Source organism: Salvelinus alpinus, chromosome 9 (genome assembly GCF_045679555.1).
Source record: "Salvelinus alpinus chromosome 9, SLU_Salpinus.1, whole genome shotgun sequence".
NCBI lineage: Eukaryota > Metazoa > Chordata > Actinopteri > Salmoniformes > Salmonidae > Salvelinus > Salvelinus alpinus.
Window position 1 is genome coordinate 46,028,032 of NC_092094.1, and position 21,630 is coordinate 46,049,661.

The 21,630-nt window shown below is 42.5% G+C and overlaps 1 protein-coding gene across 2 annotated transcripts in view; it reads right to left on the reverse strand.

Moving 5' to 3' along the window:
• Window positions 1-308: 308 nt before the first annotated feature.
• Window positions 309-21,630, reverse strand: part of LOC139530209 (voltage-dependent calcium channel subunit alpha-2/delta-4-like) — an 81,584-nt gene continuing 60,262 nt past the window's right edge. The window contains exons 25-36 of one of the 2 annotated variants that reach the window (XM_071326406.1): window positions 21,227-21,288; window positions 20,891-20,905; window positions 20,574-20,618; window positions 20,381-20,443; window positions 6,271-6,341; window positions 6,090-6,165; window positions 5,604-5,656; window positions 5,453-5,508; window positions 5,097-5,117; window positions 4,862-4,979; window positions 4,489-4,687; window positions 309-995 (exon numbers count right to left, since the gene is read on the reverse strand). In XM_071326406.1, coding sequence (XP_071182507.1) covers window positions 906-995; window positions 4,489-4,687; window positions 4,862-4,979; window positions 5,097-5,117; window positions 5,453-5,508; window positions 5,604-5,656; window positions 6,090-6,165; window positions 6,271-6,341; window positions 20,381-20,443; window positions 20,574-20,618; window positions 20,891-20,905; window positions 21,227-21,288 — 869 coding nt within the window. In that variant the 3' untranslated portion in view covers window positions 309-905. The remainder of the gene's footprint in view (window positions 996-4,488; window positions 4,688-4,861; window positions 4,980-5,096; window positions 5,118-5,452; window positions 5,509-5,603; window positions 5,657-6,089; window positions 6,166-6,270; window positions 6,342-20,380; window positions 20,444-20,573; window positions 20,619-20,890; window positions 20,906-21,226; window positions 21,289-21,630) is intronic. The other variant, XM_071326407.1, reaches the window with a different exon arrangement.

Consider the following 21,630-nt stretch of genomic DNA (forward strand, 5'->3'; position numbering starts at 1 on the left):
CTAGCAGGGCTGAAATTTGACGAACTGACTTGTTTGGAAGGTGGCATCCTATGAGGGTGCCACGTTGAAAGTGACAGAGCTCTTCAGTACAGGCCATTCTACTGTCAATATTTGTCTATGGAGATTGCGTGGCTGTGTGCCCAATTTTATACACCTGTCAGCAATGGTTGTGGTTGAAAGAGCGGCAGCTACTAATTTGAAAGGGTGTCCACATACTTTTTATATGTAGTGTCTACTAGACTAGCCTCTGACTTAGTTCTGATGGTAAGGGAATGGTCACCAGCATGTTCCCGGTCTAAACACCAATGTAATGACATACATTATTTATTATTTATTGCAAATGTTCATCAAGTATACCACAAAAATATGAATATTCCTATTTCATAGCACACAGTTTTGGTACAGTAGTTCATTTCAACATAAAAAATAGTTTTAATACAATACAGCTTAATGTTACTGTGTATAAAAATCAGAAATAAGCAAACATTCTATTTTCCTGTTGATTTGCACGTGGCAACAGTTCTCCAGTTGAGTGAGTTTGTCAGGGTGGTTGTCTTTCAGTCTGCACTCAGATGGATTGTCCAGCAGAGGGCAGGGTAGGTCCTACTATATTAGTGTCTCCATGAAAATAACAGTCTCTCATTGCCTCGCATGTCCACAAGTTCATATCCCATGGCTCATGCAAAAGAGTCCCAAGCATAGAAATGTGGCATTTGTTTGGACTGTTGAGTCTCTTTCTCTCTCATTGTGGGAAAAGGAGTCTTACTAGAAAATAGCCCTTGCTCCGGAATTGACTTTAACTACTGTGTTGGTAGGTCCTTTATGTAGTTAAAAGTCTTTCAGAAAATATACAAAAAGGAAATGTGAACGGCCATAAGAGAGGTGGAGCCTTGTTATGTCCATCTTCAGAAGGCCAATGAAGTGGCCAGAGAAGTCAAGAAGACGGCCACCGATAGGCTGATCTCTGAAGCTCCTCCACAGTCCTTGGCATTTTCCTACAATCAGCAAGAAGATAGGAACATTTCAAAATGAATTGCTAAAATACAAGTTAAAAAAATACTTGCTAGTTAGTATGTTTTGTCTGTGTAGGGGAAGCCTTTTGTTGGGCTGTGCAGACCATTTTTATATTGGCTATTTGAGTAACCCTTTGAATAGCCATGTGTATGGTTCTTCATTACAATGTTAGAACCAGAGGGTTCTTCATTACACTGTAAAGAGTCCTGGCTACTGGTTGCAGTGAAAATACGGCAAATATACAAAAAGTAACTGTATTTTTAGAGATGGATTAAGGTACACTACATGATAAAAAGTATGTGGACATCTGTTCGTCGAACATCTCATTCCAAAATCATGGGCATTAATATGGAGTTGGTCCCCCCTTTTCTGCTATAATAGCCTCCACTCTTCTGTGAAGGCTTTCCACTAGATTTTGGAACGTTGATGCGGAGACTTGACTTCAATGGGGTTGAGGTCAGGGCTCTGTGCAGGCCAGTCAAGTTCTTCCACACCGATCTCAACAAGCCATTTGTGTATGGACCTCGCTTTGTGCATGGCGGCATTGTAATGCTGAAACAGGAAAGGGCCTTCCCCAAACTGCCACAAAGTTGAAAGCACAGAATCGTCTAGAATGCTGTAGGTTAAGATTTCCCTTCACTAGAACTAAGGGGCCTAGCCCGAACCATTATTCCTCCTCCACCAAACTTTACAGTTGGCACTATGCATTCGGGCAGGTAGCGTTCTTCTGGCGTCCGCCAAACCCAGATTCATCTGTCAGACTGCCAGATGGTGAAGCGTGATTCATCACTCCAGAGAATGTGTTTCTACTGCCCCAGAGTCCAATGGCGGTGAGCTTTACAGCACTCCTGTCAACGCCATGGCCCATGGGGATCTTAAGCTTGTGTGTGGCTGCTCGGCCATGGAAACCCATTTCATGAAACTCCCGACGAACAGTTCTTGTGCAGACGTTGTTTCCAGAGGCAGTTTGGAACTCAGTAGTGAATGTTGTAACCGAGGACAGACAATTTTTACACTCTTCAGCACTCGGCCGTCCCGTTCTGTGAGCTTGTGTGGCCTACCACTTCGCTGCTGAGTCGTTGTTGCTCCTAGACGCTTCCACTTCACAATAACAGCACTTACAGTTGTCCGGGGCAGCTCCAGCAGGGCAGAAATTTGACAAACTGACTTGTTGGAAAGGTGGCATCCTATGACGGTGCAACGTTGAAAGTCACTGAGCTCTTCAGTAAGGCCATTCTACATGGGTGTGGCTGAAATAGCCAAATCGACTAATTTGAAGGGGTGTCCACATTATATATACATATTCCTCATTATTTAGTTGAATGATTTTTCAATTTGAGCGTAATTATTTCTATATAGCCTACACTTTCTCGTTCTGAACTTCTAACATGAGTGGGGGGCGGGTGGGGTTTTGTGACAATGATCGCAAGAGCAGCTGCTCACAGATTTGAAGCTCCAACACAGTTGTACCTCTGACACCGCCAAAACATCCGCTATGCAGCTGTCTGTTATCGCCGGTTAACGCTGGATCTGATTGAATCTACACCTCTGTCATTTCTCCCTATGGGGGAAACATTTTGTTGGCCCCATGTAGAACTCTTTGATTTTTAGGTGGGTTCTTTGTTTTGTCCCTGTAAGGGAACCAATTTGGGTTCTACGTAGAACCCTCTCATGAAGAACCCTCTGGTTCCATGGTTCTGTCATCTGCCCCTATGGGGGAATCCTTTTGAGTGCCATGTATAACCCTTTGATTTGTCCCTGTAGGGGAAACCTTTTGAGTTCCATATAGAAACGTATCATGAGGAACCCTCTGGTTCCAGGTAGAACCAATGACAGGTTCTGTAGTTATACTTATAGGATACTTCAGATGAGCTTATGGCACACACTATTAGGTACTTGCAAAATCTAGTAGAAAACATAATTTATATTCAATGTAAAGTACAATCACTTTGTAATGTAGGTGGGGGCCATGTGCTGGTAGGGGCTCATTAGCATATTTGGGGGCATAGTCTGAAATATGTTGTATTTGTACCAGCCGTTAGTGGACCAGTTTAAAGGTGCAATGCTGCTGTTTTTATCGCAATTTCAAATGATTTATGGGTAACAATTAAGTACCTTACTGTGTTTTTAATTCAAATGGTCAAAAAGGAACAAAAATTGCTTTCCTAGCGAAGGGCAATTTCTCAAGCAAGAATTTTGCTTGAACTTTCTGGGAGTGGTCTGGAAGAGGGGCCTACTTGGAGGAGCCTAATGGGAGGGATGTGTAACCTGAAAACTAGCTATTTTTGACAGAGTGGAGGGCAAACTCTCTTTGCTATTGGTCTATTAACTTAAACCTATTAACAAAAAACCCACCCAGCCAAACAAGCTGAAATTTCAGGCAGTCTTTTCAAACAGCTCTTACACTAAAAGTGCATTATCATAATAATTATTTCAACCTCATAGTGTGGAAATACATATAAAACACAGGTTAATTATGTTTTTGACTGTACTGCCTCTTTAAGTGATTTTATCTTGTGTTGATGAAGGTTGAGCACCTAATTTGTCCACTCCCAGTTCTACAAGCTTTGTAAGAGCTTTTGACAATCAAGAGTTGCACTGTTAAGAGGTTACTGTGCATTTTGCAGTAAGTTAATGGCAGTTTGTCAACAGGAAGTTCATGTTTATTTTTCAATAATATACTGTCAACTTGCTGCACGTAGTTATTGTAAAATTCACAGTTACTTACTATGGCTGATCTCTGTCATGCTCACTAACCTGATGGTGTGGCAGCAAGGTCCGTTTTCTGTCAACCAAGGCTGAGTCCCAAGTGTGCTCATCACTAATAATCTTAGTAGTTGTCAACTAATGTTAAGCTATATCTTGTAAAGTTACAGTGAATTTTACATTAACTTACTTACAGCTGGATGCCAGTTAGGGACTGCAAAATGCACAGCAACTTCCAGGCAACTAACTGCTATTAAGTTACTGTGAAATGCACAGTAACTTTTTAACAGTGCAACTCTTTATTGTCACATTCTCTTACATAGATCGCAGAACTGACCCTATTAATGGAGGTGCTCAAACTTTGACAACATAACCATCAACCACTTAAACTGGTACAACCCTTCAGTAAGTTGTTGTTGTTTACCGTACTTTCAGTGCAACCAGTTGCCTGTAGTGTACTGTAAAATCTTCACAACCATCACAGCAGTAAAGAACCTCTCCTGATAGGCACATTTCTTTTTCTTTTTTTACACATATCACCCTTACCCCTGACAAAAAAAACCTCAAGAACCTTTGAGTATACTGCTTTATATTGATTGACACATTCATCTACTTTGACTATGCATCTTTGTGAATCGCATACCATTTAAATGTAACAAACACTTCCCTATTTTAATTTCAACATGCCTGCTATGCTAACCCTGTAGTCAATGACAGTAATCAACTCAATATTACACAATTACACAATGAGGAGGGAAGAGGGCTGACCTTAGGATGATAGGCGTGACAGGAGTTTGGGCGCCGGCGGACTTTCTGAGATTTCATCCTGTTACACTTGACTGATGCATTGTATTTGACCTCCTTGGGCTCCAGTGTGATGGAGGAGTACTGGCGGGAGCAGTCACAGTCCGCCTGGACCACCATCAACACCAGGTTACTTTCAGGAACCGCCTGCACCACAAACATCCTGGAACACAACACATTCCGTTAACGTTACATTCTGGAACACAAGGTCAGTTGAACACGATTCAGTTGCATTCGGGAATACAAAAGGCTCAGTTCAGATAATTGCAGGTAGGTGTCATGGCCATAAGAGGGCACCCCCACAGTGGACTTGGTTGTCTGAGATGGAGGTTCTTACTTCTGACAACGGCCACATTTGATGAGGCTGTTGGTCTCTCTGATGGAGGAATCGTACACGAAGCCAGGATACTCTGTGTCGCACGGCTGCAGCGCGTCAACCTTCTTGGCTTTATGGGCTAACGAGGATAAAGTCAGCGTGAATGTAATTTTTGTTTGATTCAAAGAAGTGCATACACACTCACACACATACAGTGCGTACACCCGCCCACATCTACAGGCACCCGCCTACTCACATGTATGGTAGCCAGCCTTGGCTGTGTGTTGGGAATCACAGTGGAGAGGAGATGGATGGGGCACCGTTCACGATGGACCACAGACAGATGAACATGGCAATGGGAGCGGCATACAGTCAAATGATGACCATGGGTGAGAAAATGGGATGGGAGACAGCATTTGGATGAGAGACAATGACATGTGAATGAGACAAAGACATTCAGACATGGTATGAAAACTGCAGGATGATTCATCAAGGGTATATGAAAGCACAAACATGTATTCATTTGAAAGTGACTCTCCCGTCACAGGTATGCATGCAAACATCCTCTTTGCGATGGCTTTTGTCACATAAAGTATTAAGAGCATAACTTACCGTCTACGATGTAATCCGAGTGCCACAACCCACAGAAGTTGAACTCCATTAAGAACCTGTACAGAAGTAGAGTTGTTGGAGAGAAAATAAAGTTTTAAAAAACCAATGAATTTCTCCCAAAATCAGCCCAAAAAGTGCATCTCATACTTACATCAACATGTGAGAAAAGAACCATTTGATCACTGCCGCAAGGCCGTAGAAAGGCTATAGGAAGGAGAGATGGAGATACGGTGAGAGAGAGAGAGACAGAGAGACAGACAGAGAGAGAAACAGAGAGAGACAGAGAGAGAGAGAGAGAGAAGAAAACTACAGGTAAGTCAGGTGAAAGAGAGCAAGAAGAGAGCATCTGCTAAGTTACCATATTATTCAATCAGCAGATGAGATTTTATAATGACTTGCATCATAAGCCATTTGTAGACCATTTAGAATTAATGTTCATGATTTGCTGAATTTTTGTTAACCTTGATAACGATATTTATTATTGTCAGTGAGCAATTGATTCAAGATCAGTAAATGAAGTCACATACTGTATATATGCTCCTAACAATTGAATGGGTAAACGCATCCAATGTTTCGACTTGTAGTGCCTTCTTCATGGTTGAGCAATTGATAAACATGCTCATATGGCATGACTTACACTGAGCAGAGGCCGAGCACTACTGGAATGACTGTGTCCTGATCTACACATACCCTGGTAGTCATACAGCGACACCCTGTTGCACAAACACACAACAATTAGGTAGTCAGGGGTTAGATAACATTGCGCAATAGGTTCAATCAATGGTATAATATGTACCACATAATGTAGCTTCTCTTACTGCTTGAACATGCCTGACTTGATCAACGCTGTCATCACAGACCCGTCCACTTCCCCGAAGAAACGTCCGACCTGTAGTGACGACGACAATATCAAGATCTAAGTCACCCCAGAGCTTTATCATTATGCAAGGAGATTCTGTTACACCAAAAAGGCATTCTGTATCTTACTTTATGAAAGCTGCCCTGTTAGTAAGCAGTCAGTAAGCTGTTAGTAAGCACTTCCACATGTTTTATAGTCAGCATGACCCAACGTGAACATCATCTATTGGATCCTAATGGCTTAAAGGCCCATTGCAGTCAATGTGATTTTCCTCAGTTTTAAATATATTTCCATACTATGAGGTTGGAATAATACTGTGAAATTTTGAGAATTATGATAATGCACTTTTGGTGTAAGAGCTGTTTGAAAGCATCGCCCGAAATTTCAGTTGTTTTGGTGGGATGGAGTTTTGGCCTGCCTGGTGACATCACCAGTAGATGAATTAGTTAATAGACCAATAAGAAAGAGAGTTCTTAACCTCTATGTCAATAACAGCTAGTTTTCAGTTTTCCCCACCCCACTCTCAGACCACTCCCAGACAGTACTAGCAAAATTCTTGCTTGAGAAATTCCTCTTTGATAATTAGCTGTTTTGTTTCTTTTTGACCATTTTAATTGAAAACAATTACTGTAAGGTACTTAATTGTTATCGAGAAATGATTTGAAATTGAGATTTAAAAAAATGTCTGCATTGGACCCAAAACCACTCATTCCTTTAATTAACACAAATATGTGAGAACAATATTTTTTGTAAAAACAAATGTTTCATTTTGGCTTAAAATTATGATTGTTAGCAACATGGAAAATCGTTGTGGAAATCTGTTGCAGCTCAAGTCAACAAAATCCACAATGCAATGCTGTCTCTATGGGCTGGTAGCCTAGCTAGCTAGCAAACTTAGCTACACACAGTAATACCAAAGACAATATCAGCATGTAACGTAGCTAGTTAGCTGTAGAATGGCCCAAACAAACTGTACTATTAATTTGGGAGTCTATAATATCACCATGTTCAACCTGTAGGTCGATGTGCCGCACAGAGTGGAGTCTAACGTTCGCAACCGGAGATATACTTTTGAGGAGATGGGAAACGTTGCCCATGCTACGTCAATGGACAGCGCGGTGAATTCTGGGCAATTTAGGGACAAGCAGCGCTCTCCTTCAAGGAGTGAATGGGAGTCTATTGGGCGCTAACTGCTCAAAAACCAAACATTAGCACGAATTCCGTCAACAAGAAGTAAAACATTACAAATGTTTTCCAAGACGTGAGATAATTCACTTACTATCTGTAGTATCGTATAACTTTGGAATGGTGACATTATGTAGTTTGGAGAAAAAATAGCCATGTTTCTCAACATGTGCACTGACTTTGAGACGATTAGCTTAGCAACCGCGTGACGCAACATGACAATGTGAACGCAATTGGTCGACAGTCTGCTGGGTGAGGCATTGTAAGTTCCTTTATTCATTGGATTTCTATCTCCTTTGTATAATATCTCTGGCAACAGCACCACGTAATGCACCTTGGACTAAAGAGGCAGACAATTGAAAAAATGTGCTAGACATTTTTCGAGGTAGGACTATCACAAACATATGATCAATGGCTCATTTGAGAGAAGACATCCTCCAGAGTTTTGATATCGGCTAGTATTGAAATCTGACATGTATGAGAGACATTTTCAAAATCTAAAAGTCTATTCCTATTAACTTCCAGTGTAGTGAGAGCGACTTTATCACGGTGCTACGTCATACCGGCCGAATTTCTGCCTGCTTAAACGCCAATAACTCAGATACTCATGAATCGATAGAACATCACTCAGAGATGCACAAAAACAATATAACACTCAAAATGGGTAAACTTTCCTTTCAGTTATCTCCATCTTGTATCCTGTACCTCTACTCTATGTATTTACCTGTTACTATCATGTACTGTATGTTCATGTCATGTTAGAGTACTGTTGTCTGTGAATGAGTGTCACAGCTTATTCAATATGACAGAGAGAGGCTAACCTAAAGTACAGTATACACTTCCCTCTCTCTTTCCTCTGTCTTTCTTGTCTTACTGTAGCACATCTCTGTTCACCTGAATTATTCAAGGCCACTTTGTTTTAGCAACACTGTCCAAGTTTACAAGTCATCCTCACTCCTCCTCCCGTTTCTCTCTAACTGCGGCTGACACTTTATTTCAATCACAGGGAGAAGGGGAGAAGAGGAAAATCATTTCCCAGTGGCTTTTTTAAGCGATTCAGTGTTTGCTGAGTGTGTGTGTGTTTGCCAAGCGTGAACTTCGGTCACCGAGGCCAGAGTTCGGAATGGAACTTGACGCTCTATTTACCTGTCAGAAATGCTGTGAAATAAAACTGCAACAACGTTTCGGTGGAAAGCATTGTAAACAACGCATCCATCAAATTATGGGAATCCAATGCAGTTCCAAAACAGTGTCCTTTATCAAATCTATTACAGACATACTACATGTTGTGTAGTCAGCATCTAGACTTTGTTTCTGCTTAGTCATGGTCTAGTAAAATAAAATAAAATGTTTTATTGTCACATTCACCGGATAGGTGCAGTGAAACGTGTTGTTTTACAGGGTCAGCCATAGTTGTATGGCGCCCCTGGAGCAAATGAAGGTTAAGTGCCTTGCTCAAGACACATCAGCAGGTATTTGAATCAGTGACCTTTTGGTTACTGGCCCAACGCTCTAACCACTAGGCTAGCAGCTGCCCTATAACGATATACTATCTCGATTAAGAAAGCTAAATCAAGCTACATCTCGGACTCTGCTGGTGATCCTTCTAAATTTGAGAAAATAGTATTTGCATTGAGGTGTACAAATTCCTCTTCTTCCCTGCAGTTCTTTCTGACTCTGGTATCATACCTGAGAAGAATGGGATAAGTGATGCTTTTAATCAGAGTTTTATCTCGGCAGGCTTTTTATTTCAGAGAAACAGTGGTTTAATTGATGCTGGGCAGTCAATCGACTGCTCTTCTCTCTGCAAGCCTCTAGCTGACTTGACGGTTAACCCGTCAACTTCTAGTGAATCTTTGTTTTCATTTCAACAATTTGCTATCTGTGATGTGCTAGATGCCTTGCTTAAGACTGAGGTATAAAAATCCACTGGGGCTTATGTGCATGATCCATTTTTGCTGCAGCTCTCTGCCTCCCTGAATGCTGAATCATTAACCCATATTTTTAACCTGATGATTATATCTGGTACTATCCCTAAGGTTTGGAACGCGGCCCATGTACTCCCCCTTCACAAATGTGGCGGCCCTTGTGACCTAAGTAATTATCGCCCTATTTCTAAACTTTCTTGCCTAGCTAAATTATTAGAATCCTTGATTAATTCTCAGCTATGATCTTTCTTATCTTTGAAATGTATTCTACATAAATGTACATCAGTCGGGTTTTAGACCAGGTCATAGCACTATCTTTGCTGCATCCATAGTTATAAATTATGTTGTTAACTGTATGGATAAAAGGCAACATTGTGCTGCCCTCTTCATTGACCTGTCAAAGGCTTTTGATACTGTTGATCACTCAGGCTTTCCTCAATTGGTCTCGACCAGGCTGCATGTAACTGGTTTAAAATGTACTTGACAGATAAAACTCAATGTGTAACTACAGATGGTGTTAAATCAGGTTTCCTGGATATTACAAAAGGTGTCCCGCAGGAGTCGATTCTAGGTCCTGTACTTTTTACTGTTTACATTAACAATATATGCCAATGATACTGTTGTGTATGCTATTGCCCCCACGGTTGACCAGGCTCTTTCTGAACTGTGCTTTCATTGTATAACAGAAAAATGTTATTGACCTGAAATTAGTATTGAAGGTAAGGTAAAACTAAGTATATGTTGTTCTCTAGAACACATAAAAAATAACTGATGATTTAAGTATACAGTACATTTGAAAAATATTCAGACCCTTTCAGTTTTTCCACATTTTGTTACTTTACAGCCTTATTCTAAAATTGATTTGAAAAAATCCTCATCAAGATACAAAAATACAATACCCCATAATGAAAAAACATGTTTTTAGAAATGTTTGCTAATTTATATACAGTACCAGTCAAAAGTTTGGACACCTAATCAAGGGTTTTTCTTTATTTTTTGTATTTTCTACATTGTAGAATAATAGTGAAGACATCAAAACTTTGAACTAACACATATGGAATCATGTACAGTGAGGGAAAAAAGTATTTGATCCCCTGCTGATTTTGTACGTTTGCCCACTGACAAAAAAATTATCAGTCTATAATTTTAATGGTAGGTTTATTTGAACAGTGAGAGACAGAATACCAACAAAAATATCCAGAAAAATGCATGTCAAAAATGTTATAAATTGATTTGCATTTTAATGAGGGAAATAAGTATTTGACCCCCTCTCAATCAGAAAGATTTCTGGCTCCCAGGTGTCTTTCATACAGGTAACGAACGGAGATTAGGAGCACACTCTTAAAGGGAGTGCTCCTAATCTCAGTTTCTTACCTGTATAAAAGATACCTGTCCACAGAAGCAATCAATCAATCAGATTCCAAACTCTCCACCATGGCCAAGACCAAAGAGCTCTCCAAGGATGTCAGGGACAAGATTGTAGACCTACACAAGGCTGGAATGGGCTACAAGACCATCGCCAAGCAGCTTGGTGAGAAGGTGACAACAGTTTCTGTGATTATTCGCAAATGGAAGAAACACAAAAGAACTGTCAATCTCCCTCAGCCTGGGGCTCCATGCAAGATCTCACCTCGTGGAGTTGCAATGATCATGAGAACGGTGAGGAATCAGCCCAGAACTACACAGGAGGATCTTGTCAATGATCTCAAGGCAGCTGGGACCATAGTCATCAAGAAAACAATTGGTAACACACTATGCCGTGAAGGACTGAAATCCTGCAGCGCCCGCAAGGTCCCCCTGCTCAAGAAAGCACATATACATGCCCGTCTGAAGTTTGCCAATGAACATCTGAATGATTCAGAGGACAACTGGGTGAACGTGTTGTGGTCAGATGAGACCAAAATGGAGTTCTTTGGCATCAACCCAACTTGCCGTGTTTGGAGGAGGAGGAATGCTGCCTATGACCCCAAGAAACCATCCCCACCGTCAAACATGGAGGTGGAAACATTATGCTTTGGGGGTGTTTTTCTGCTAAAGGGACAGGACAACTTCACCGCATCAAAGGGACGATGGACGGGGCCATGTACCGTCAAATCTTGGGTGAAAACCTCCTTCCCTCAGCCAGGGTATTGAAAATGGGTCGTGGATGGGTATTCCAGCATGACAATGACCCAAAACACACGGCCAAGGCAACAAAGGAGTGGCTCAAGAAGAAGCACATTAAGGTCCTGGAGTGACCTAGCCAGTCTCCAGACCTTAATCCCATAGAAAATCTGTGTAGGGAGCTGAAGGTTCGAGTTGCCAAACGTCAGCCTCGAAACCTTAATGACTTGAAGAAGATCTGCAAAGAGGAGTGGGACAAAATCCCTCCTGAGATGTGTGCAAACCTGGTGGCCAACTACAAGAAACGTCTGACCTCTGTGATTGCCAACAAGGGTTTTGCCACCAAGTACTAAGTCATGTTTTGCAGAGGGGTCAAATACTTATTTCCCTCATTAAAATGCAAATCAATTCATAACATTTTTGACATGCGTTTTTCTGGATTTTTTTTGTTGATATTCTGTCTCTCACTGTTCAAATAAACCTACCATTAAAATTATAGACTGATCATTTCTTTGTCAGTGGGCAAACGTACAAAATCAGCAGGGGATCAAATACTTTTTTCCCTCACTGTAGTAACCAAAAAAAGTGTTAAACAAATCAAAACATATTTGAGATTCTTAAAAGTAGTCACCCTCTGCCTTGATGACAGCTTAGAACACTCTTGGCATGTTCTCAACCAGTTTCACCTGGACTGCTTTTCCAACAGTCTTGAAGGAGTTCCCACATATGCTGAGGGCTTGTTGGCTGTTCTTCCTTCACTCTGCGGTCCAAACTCATCCCAAACCATCTCAATTGGGTTGAGGTCGGGTGATTGTGGAGGCCAGGTCATCTGATGCAGCACTCCTTCACTCTCCTTCTTGGTCAAATAGCCCTTACACAGCTTGGAGATGTGTTGAAAAATTACCCAAATGATAGACCCACTAAGGGCAAACCAGATGGGATGGCGTATCACTGCAGAATGCTGTGGTAGCCATGCTGGTTAAGTATGACTTGAATTCTAAATAAATCACTGACAGTGTCACCAGCAAAGCACCATCACACCTCCTCTTCCATGTTTCATGGTGGGAACCACACATGCAGAGATCATCCGTTCACCTACTCTGCGTCTCACAAAGACACAGCGGTTGGAAACAAAAATCTAAAATTTGGACTCATCACACCAAAGAACAGATTTCCACCGGTCTAATGTCCATAGCTCATGTTTCTTGGCCCAAGCAAGTCTCCTCTTCTTAATGGTGTCCTTTGGTAGTGGTTTCTTTGCAGAAATGGACCATGAAGGTCTGATTCACGCAGTCTCCTCTGAACAGTTGATGTTGAGATGTGTCTGTTACTTGAACTCTGTGAAGCATTTATTTGGGCTGCAATCTGAGGTGCAGTTAGCTCTAATGAACTAATCCTCTGCAGCAGAGGTAACTCTGAGTCTTCCTTTCCTGTGGCGGTCCTCATGAGAGCCAGTTTCATCACAGCGCTTGATGGTTTTTGCGACTGCCCTTGAAGAAACGTTCAAAGTATTGACTGACCTTCATGTCTAAAAGTAATGATGGACTGTCGTTTCTTTTTGCTTATTTGAGCTGTTCTTGCCATAATATGGACTTTACCAAATAGGGGTATCTTCTATATACCACCCCTACTTTGTACACAATGGATGTCTCAAACGCATTAAGAAGGAAAGAAATTCCACAAATTATTCTACAATGTAGAAAATAGTGAAAAGAAAGAAAGACGCTGAAATTAGTAGGTGTGTCCAAACGTTTGACTGGTAATGTATAAAAAAATTAAGTATTCAGACCCGTTGCTTTGAGACTCGAAATTGAGCTCAGGTGCATCCTGTTTCCAATGACCATCCTTGAGATGTTTCTGCAACTTGATTGGAGTCCACCTGTGGTAAATTCAATTGATTCGACATGATTTGGAAAGGCACACACCTGTCTATATAAGGTCCCACAGTTGACAATGCATGTCAGAGCAAAAACCATGAGGTCGAAGGAATTGTCCGTAGAGCTCCGAGACAGGATTGTGTCGAGGCACAGATCTGGGGAAGGGCACCAAAAATGTTCTCCAGCATTGAAGGTCCCAAGAACACAGTGACCTCCATCATTGTTTTTTTTTTTTTTTTTTTCTTTTTTTAAAAATTTTATCCCCTTTTCTCCCCAATTTTTGTGGTATCCAATCGCTAGTAATTACTATCTTGTCTCATCGCTACAACTCCCGTACGGGCTCGGGAGAGACGAAGGTCGAAAGTCATGCGTCCTCCGAAGCACAACCCAACCTAGCCGCACTGCTTCTTAACACAGCGCGCCTCCAACCCGGAAGCCAGCCGCACCAATGTGTCGGAGGAAACACCGTGCACCCGCCCCCTCGGTTAGCGCGCACTGCGCCCGGCCCGCCACAGGAGTCGCTGGAGCGCGATGAGACAAGGATATCCCTACCGGCCAAACCCTCCCTAACCCGGACGACGCTAAGCCAATTGTGCGTCGCCCCACGGACCTCCCGGTCGCGGCCGGCTGCGACAGAGCCTGGGCGCGAACCCAGACTCTGGTGGCGCAGCATAGCACTGCGATGCAGTGCTCTAGACCACTGCGCCACCCGGGAGGCTCCCATCATTGTTAAATGGAAGAAGTTTGGAACCTTCAAGACTCTTCCTAGAACTGAGCAATCGGGGGAGAAGGGCCTTGGTCAGGGAGTTGACCAAGTACCCGATGGCCACTTTTAAAGAGCTCCAGAGTTCGTCTGTGGAGATGGGATAACCTTCCAGAAGGACAACCATCTCTGCAGCTCTCCACCAATCAGGCTTTTATGGTAGAGTGGCCAGACGGAAGCCACTTCTCAGTAAAAGGCACATGACAGCCCGCTTGATGTTTGCCAAAAGGCACCTGAAGGACTCTCAGTCCATGAGAAACAAGATTCACTGGTCTGATGAAACCAAGATTGAAGTCTTTAGCCTGAATGCCAAGTGTCACGTCTGGAGAACCCAGCAAAGCTCATCACCTGTCCAATACCATCCCTACGGTGAAGCAAGTTGGTGGAAGCATCATGCTGTGGGGATATTTTTCAGTGGAAACGGACTGGGAGACGAGTCAGGGTTGAGGGAAAGATTAACAGAGCAATGAGAGATCCTTGATGAAAACCTACTCCAGAGCACTCAGGATCGCAGACTGGGGGCGAAAGTTCACCTTCCAACAGGACAATGACCCTAGGCACACAGCCAAGACAACGCAGGAGTGGCTTCAGGACACCTCTCTGAATGTCCTTGAGTGGCCCAGCCAGAGCCCGGACTTAAACCCGATCAAACATTTCTGGAAAGACCTGAAAATTGCTGTCCAGCGATGCTCCCCATCCAACCTGACAGAGCTTGAGAGGATCTGCAGAGAAGAATGGGAGAATCTACCCAAATACAGGTGTGCCAACCTTGAAGTGTCATACCCAAGAAGACTCGAGGCTGTAATTGCTGCCAAAGGTGCTTCCACAACAAAGTACTGAGTAACAAAATGTGGAAAAAGTGAAGGGGTCTGAATACTTTCCGAATGCCCTGTATGTACTTTGGATGGTGTCCATATTGATCATGTCCCTGCTTACAAATATCTGGGCATTTGTATAGCTGAAAATCTCTTTTAAAAAGCATATACATTAGATAGTTCAGAAGCTGAGAATAGAAATGTGCTTCTTCTATAGAAATAGGTCCTGCCTCTCGCTAAATAGTAGAATGCAGATTATTCAGTTGACGTTCCTATCGGCCCTGGACTACGGCAACATCATCTATATAAACGCAGCTGCTACTTCATTAAAACCATTATATGCAGTGTATCCTAGTGCACTGCACTTTATTTACGGGCGCCAGTTTGAACAATCATCACTGGATTCTCTCTTTGATGTCACTTAGGTTGATACATTGCTTTCATTTATAAAGCCCTTTTACAAAAAGTCTCACTGTACATAACATCATTATTAAACTTTAGACATACGAGTTACCACACCTGGTCTCAGGTATAGTTAACTCTGGAAACTCCTTTGGTCTGTACTGAGTTACGTAAATCAGCGTTTCTTGCACCTTATTTGTGGAACAATCTTCAAAATGTTCTTAAATGTGATGTTCTGGTGCCTCTAGGGCGATTCAGAAAGCTGATTGAGGACCTTATTACTGATGAACGTGTTTGTTTTTTATGACTGTGTTTTTCTTTCTGCTTGCATTTTGTAGTTGTATTTTGATGTGTATTTTCTGTAATTTAGGACTCATCTATAAAATAGACTTTGGTCTCATTATGTCTCCCTGATAAAATAAAGGTTAAATAAAATAAATACCTTGGTACATTTTAAAGAAGTTATGTATGACCCATTTCTTGAAGTCATCACTGCTTCCATATCTCCGATGATTAAATATTTAGAGCTCTGCCTCAGCCCAATCCCTCTCTCGGAATAAAAAGGGAGGGATACTCTTGGTGTTTCCACATAACTTTATCAAAGTCCTAACCTCAGCAAAATGTTACGGGGTAGCACTAAATCATACTGTCTGCTTACTAAGGTTTGCTTTAGTGCCTTACTGAGACATAAACATATGCAATTAAAAGGGAAAATGTAAATACTTCATCCTTGGTTTGGCCTGAGTAGCCTTAATGTTAGTGACTGTTTTATTTCACCGGGGACTGGCAGAGATTGCAGCAAGAGTACTTTTATGAGTAGATCAGCTTTAAAGTTGAGCTGACAGCTGTTTTGCACTGATTGACTATGGCTGTAGTCATCAATCTAGCAAGAGGGCAATATTTTATTCATGTAGTAGTGCTTCCCCCCTAGAAAGCTATGACCTTTGGCTTTCACTTTGAATTGTTCATTTATGTCTGAGAAAAAAACACTTTTCAACCCATATGATGTAGTATACAATAAAAGTATAATAAAACATACAAATATGATGATATGATAAAATACAAATAAATAGTGAATGAATAAGCCTTTTCATACTTTATAATATGTCCGTATATAGTTACAATCTGTTTTAGGAACATCTACCCAAAACATTTCACATTCTTTATTACTTTACCAAACATATCATGACATTAGTGATAAATGTTAAATTTATGAACGTCTAAATCAACATTAAATGGGCAATTTAAACAGTGTGTGTCCCTCCTATTGAGAAGGGCTATGTAAAGGGCTCAATTTTGTCGTTCTGAGCATATGCAATGTGACGTAAAAGAAAATGTGCGACTTCCACACAAAATTATTACTTTACTTATTTTAGGAAGAGTGTAGGTCGTATTATTTATAGTAGAGCTATGGAAGTTATGCATTTAGATCTACCTATTCGAGACAAATCCCAGCAATTGCTTTGCCATGTCTGTGCCATGACGCAGTCGAGCTGGATAAATGTTTTTCTAAGGACCGCCCCTTTGACGTGATGTCGCAGTGAAGTGACATAAATCGATGTAATGATGCAGCAGACCACAAGAGGGGGGCAAATAAAAGTTGAATCGACTAAGGACCTTTACATGGTTTTAGGAAGGTCTGGATTTCTGTCTTCTGATGTATAAAACGGTTGGAAATCAATAAAATATTTGTTTAAGTAATTCTAGTGCCAGATTTCGGGGACTGTCAGCTTAAGAGGGTTTAATATTGCAGATTGATTGTAGGTTCTATCAATTTAATTGTTTGCATCATTTCTAATCCCCCTTATTAATGTTTTTTCTATATATATTTTCCCCCCTACCCTACTATCCCTACCCTACAATTCCTAAATAATTATACTTTTCTCCTTCAAGTGCAGGATTTTCACCCACAGTGGCCAATCCATTATTCATTCTGATTTTAACTCCAACCCTCCGATGTCCACAGATTAACTAATCTTTCCCAGTATAATGCCCTTTGCTATTTCCTTTTGCAAGACATCCCTCCATTTTACTATTATACTTTACGAGGGTTCCTGAACCTCCCTATTTGTAAAATTTCTACCGATATTCCCATAAAAATAAATACTTTACCCAAGAGTATAACAATATTCCCCATTGACTCGTGGTTTTTCAGATCTCCTAACAATACAGTTTGCAGTTCCATCTGAACCTTGATATTATGACATAACAACCCCCCCCCCCCCCCACACACACACACATACACACACCTTTTGCCCTCAGAACATCCTCAATTCGTCAGGGCATGGACTCTACAAGGTGTTGAAAGCATTCCACAGGGATGCTGACCCATGTTGACTCCAATACTTCCCACAGTTGTGTCAAGTTGGCTGGATGTCCTTTGTGTGGTGGACCATTCTTGATACACATGGAAAACGATTGAGCATGAAAACCCAGCAGCATTGCAGTTCTTGACACAAACCGGTACACCAGGCACCTACTACCATACCCCGTTCAAAGGCACTGGCATGTTTTGTCTTGCCCATTCACTCTCTGAATGGCAATCAATGTCTCAATTGTCTCAAGGCTTAAAAATCCTTCTTTAACCTGTCTCCTCCCCTTCATCTACACTGATTGAAATGGATTTAACAAGTGACATCAACAAGGGATCATAGCTTTCACCTGGTCAGTCTATGTCCTGTTCTTAATGTTTTGTACACTCAGTGTATTGAGCATTATTTTTGTAGCAAGTGTTTTTTATAATAGCTTAAATTGAAACAAACATATTCAAGTGTCAAATGTTGTTTTAAATGTCAATTCATAGACCCGATGCCAAGGTATTGGGACATAAAAAAAACTCTTCACAACTGACCTGAATTTGAGGAATTCTTATACAGGAGGAACTGCTTGGGTAAACAAGATGTGGTGTGTGTGTGTGCATTTGTGTGTGTGTGTTCAGCCTACGTGTTTGTGTGTTTGTGCACTCTCCTCCAGCCCGCGCTCCTCCTCAACCCAAAAGGTCTCCCTATTACAAGTGGTAAGAGGCCATGGTCAATCGAACAAGGACAAAATAGATCCCACGAACGAGTCCCCGGTAGCCTACGTGACCGACGCCGTGACAGGCTATAGGGGTCAAGATCCAGATCCATACAGGGCGAGCCTCATCTTCCCTTAGCGGAGCCCGCTGGACCTGCACATCTGGGGCTGCTGTTGGGACCCTGGCTGCATGGGGCAGCAGCTTGGGCTTTAAGCTGCAGCCCATCACTGACCATACTGCGCGTGATGGGCCACCATCACCACCTCCAGTCAGTCAGTGACAGACAGATGCCCTTAGCGTCTGTCTGTATGGGAGTTAACGAGTGAGTGCAGTGCAGCACAGTGCAGCGGTGGACTCTGTGGTAATCCCATCTGCATTCGTTCTTCTCACAGGGCTGTGGTAATCCTAGGCCATTACATACATGTGATAAGGTACCACACTGACTCCCTACTATATTGTGCAGTATAATAGGGTCTTATAGGCCCTCACTCACTGTTGTAGTCTTCAAATGTATACTAAGATGTACAGGCCGCCGCATACCCAGCACACTGCTATGTTAATTTATAAACACTTTATGTTCCTTGCCCATTTCCACCACACTATTCTAATGCTCAGTAATGTGGTTGTTCCAGTCAAGGCCTTTCTACAGTGAAGTCAAGTGATGAGGTGGCGCAGGCCGTTTGGTGCCTTTAGCCCCAGTTAGTCAGTCTCTGCTAATGCGTCTAAGAGGGATTAGGACCATAAGTGTTCTCAAATCCTATGAGTGCTCCAGATGTTGTTTTGGCCTGCTACCTACTTTCTGCAGCGCAATGTGCCTCTCGCTCTCTCTCGATCGCTCTCGATTGCTCTCTCTCTCTCTCTCTCTCTCTCTCTCTCTCTCTCTCTCTCTCTCTCTCTCTCTCTCTCTCTCTCTCTCTCTCTCTCTCTCTCTCGATTGCTCTCTCAATCTCTCTCTTTCTCGATCTCTCCCCCTCTCTCGTTCTTGTTGCTAAGGAGCTACCAGCACTTAACACGCCCCTTAGGAAGAGTGTTAAGATGCAATCACCTGACCTTATGTGTATTTACATGGTCAAGCCGACCAGATCGTGATTATATAAATGATCCCTCCCCTGATCTGCTGATCCCTGATCTGCTGATCTGCTTATCAAAAGGCTAAACATGTTATTATGGTGCAATCGTTATATAACAAACCACATATGATGTACTATAGTACAGATGAGGGGTTACTTTAGAATTTTCAACTGGTGTATGATGGCGGTGTTAGGATGGCGGTGTTAGGATGGTGGTGTTAGGATGGTGGTGTTAGGATGGTGGTGTTAGGATGGTGGTGTTAGGATGGTGGTGTTAGGATGGCGGTGTTAGGATGGCGGTGTTAGGATGGTGGTGTTAGGATGGTGGTGTTAGGATGGCGGTGTTAGGATGGCGGTGTTAGGATGGTGGTGTTAGGATGGCGGTGTTAGGATGGCGGTGTTAGGATGGCGGTGTTAGGATGGCGGTGTTAGGATGGTGGTGTATGATGGTGGTGTTAGGATGGTGGTGTTAGGATGGCGGTGTTAGGATGGTGGTGTATGATGGTGGTGTTAGGATGGTGGTGTTAGGATGGCGGTGTTAGGATGGCGGTGTTAGGATGGTGGTGTTAGGATGGTGGTGTTAGGATGGCGGTGTTAGGATGGTGGTGTATGATGGTGGTGTTAGGATGGCGGTGTTAGGATGGCGGTGTTAGGATGGTGGTGTTAGGATGGTGGTGTATGATGGTGGTGTTAGGATGGCGGTGTTAGGATGGCGGTGTTAGGATGGCGGTGTTAGGATGGTGGTGTATGATGGTGGTGTTAGGATGGCGGTGTTAGGATGGCGGTGTTAGGATGGTGGTGTTAGGATGGTGGTGTATGATGGTGGTGTTAGGATGGCGGTGTTAGGATGGCCGTATGGATTGATTTAATATGTTCGGGTCACTGGGTGGTCATGATGTCGGTCACTTACCTCTGACCTCTCTTTCGAGACTATGATAAAACCGTTGCTGTCCACAAGGAAACAGTTGACATCCTGGAGGGAAAGAAGACAGGACATTAAATGAAGCATCATTAGCATTTATTCAATAATATTTGAACATCATTGTCATTCATGAATTGAATCCTAACTGACCCCAAACCTGTAGAATAGGCTCAGTACTCACAATGCTTTGACAGGTGAGAGGGCAGACACCTTCCACTTCAGTACACTGGAGAGAGAAAGAAAGAGACAGATAGAGATGAGAGAGAGAGAGAGGATAAAGGTCAAGGTCGTGAGTCAGAAGGTCGACCACCCGTTAGATACAGATGAATCATGTGACTGACTGACAGCAGAGAGAGAGAGACCTATGTGGATTTGGAACGCACAACCCGTAACAACAGCTCTATAGCCGAGTCAATAGAGTGTGATAACCTCTTCATAATCAGAGAGAGGAGTTAATGTACTGTATCAACAGAAAGTGAAAGGTCACTGTTTACTTACGTCTGTGTCATTGGGCTGTGAGTGGAGGTGAGAGGCAGAGAGGCAGAGGAGGAGAAAGACAGAGAGATGATCAAATATTAGCACTTCGCAGATTATCCAAAATGTAGTGCACACATTTTCGTATGTGTATGTGATCCCTGCGGGAACTGATCCTGTGACCTTGACGTTGCCATGCTCTTACCAACTGAGCCAGAGATGGATTTGTGTCAGTAGTCTGATATATCGATGGGGAGCTGAGTGTGTGTATGTGTGTGTGTGTCTGTGTAAGTTTGTGTGTGTCTGAATGTTTTTGTGTGTTTGTGTGTGTGCTTGTGTGTGTGTGTGTTGCTCCCTTACCTGAAAGGTAATGGCCCATAGCCTCTTCTCCAGCATTTCCAAGGACATCTGCACCCCGATGGCTAAAAATAGACCACAAGCGCGCACACACACACACACACGCACACACACCCAGGTCAGTTGAGAGAGGAAAATATGGACTCTGCAAAAAGCCTTAACCCTAAATTTACTGTGACCATCTGTGAAACTATATTGAGAGGCTGGGTGGGTGTGGGGTTGGGCATTACAGTGGGACAGGAAATCGATTAGGCCTTCAGTTCACCTCTATGCAGTTTGCACAGTTAGCACCAGACTGCTGCTGTTTGCATGCAAATGGTCACTGTGTAAACACTGATGAGGTAGCGTGAGGCGTGTGGTACAAGTAAATCTTGTCTGGGTGGGGTGAGACTATGCAAATATCTGCC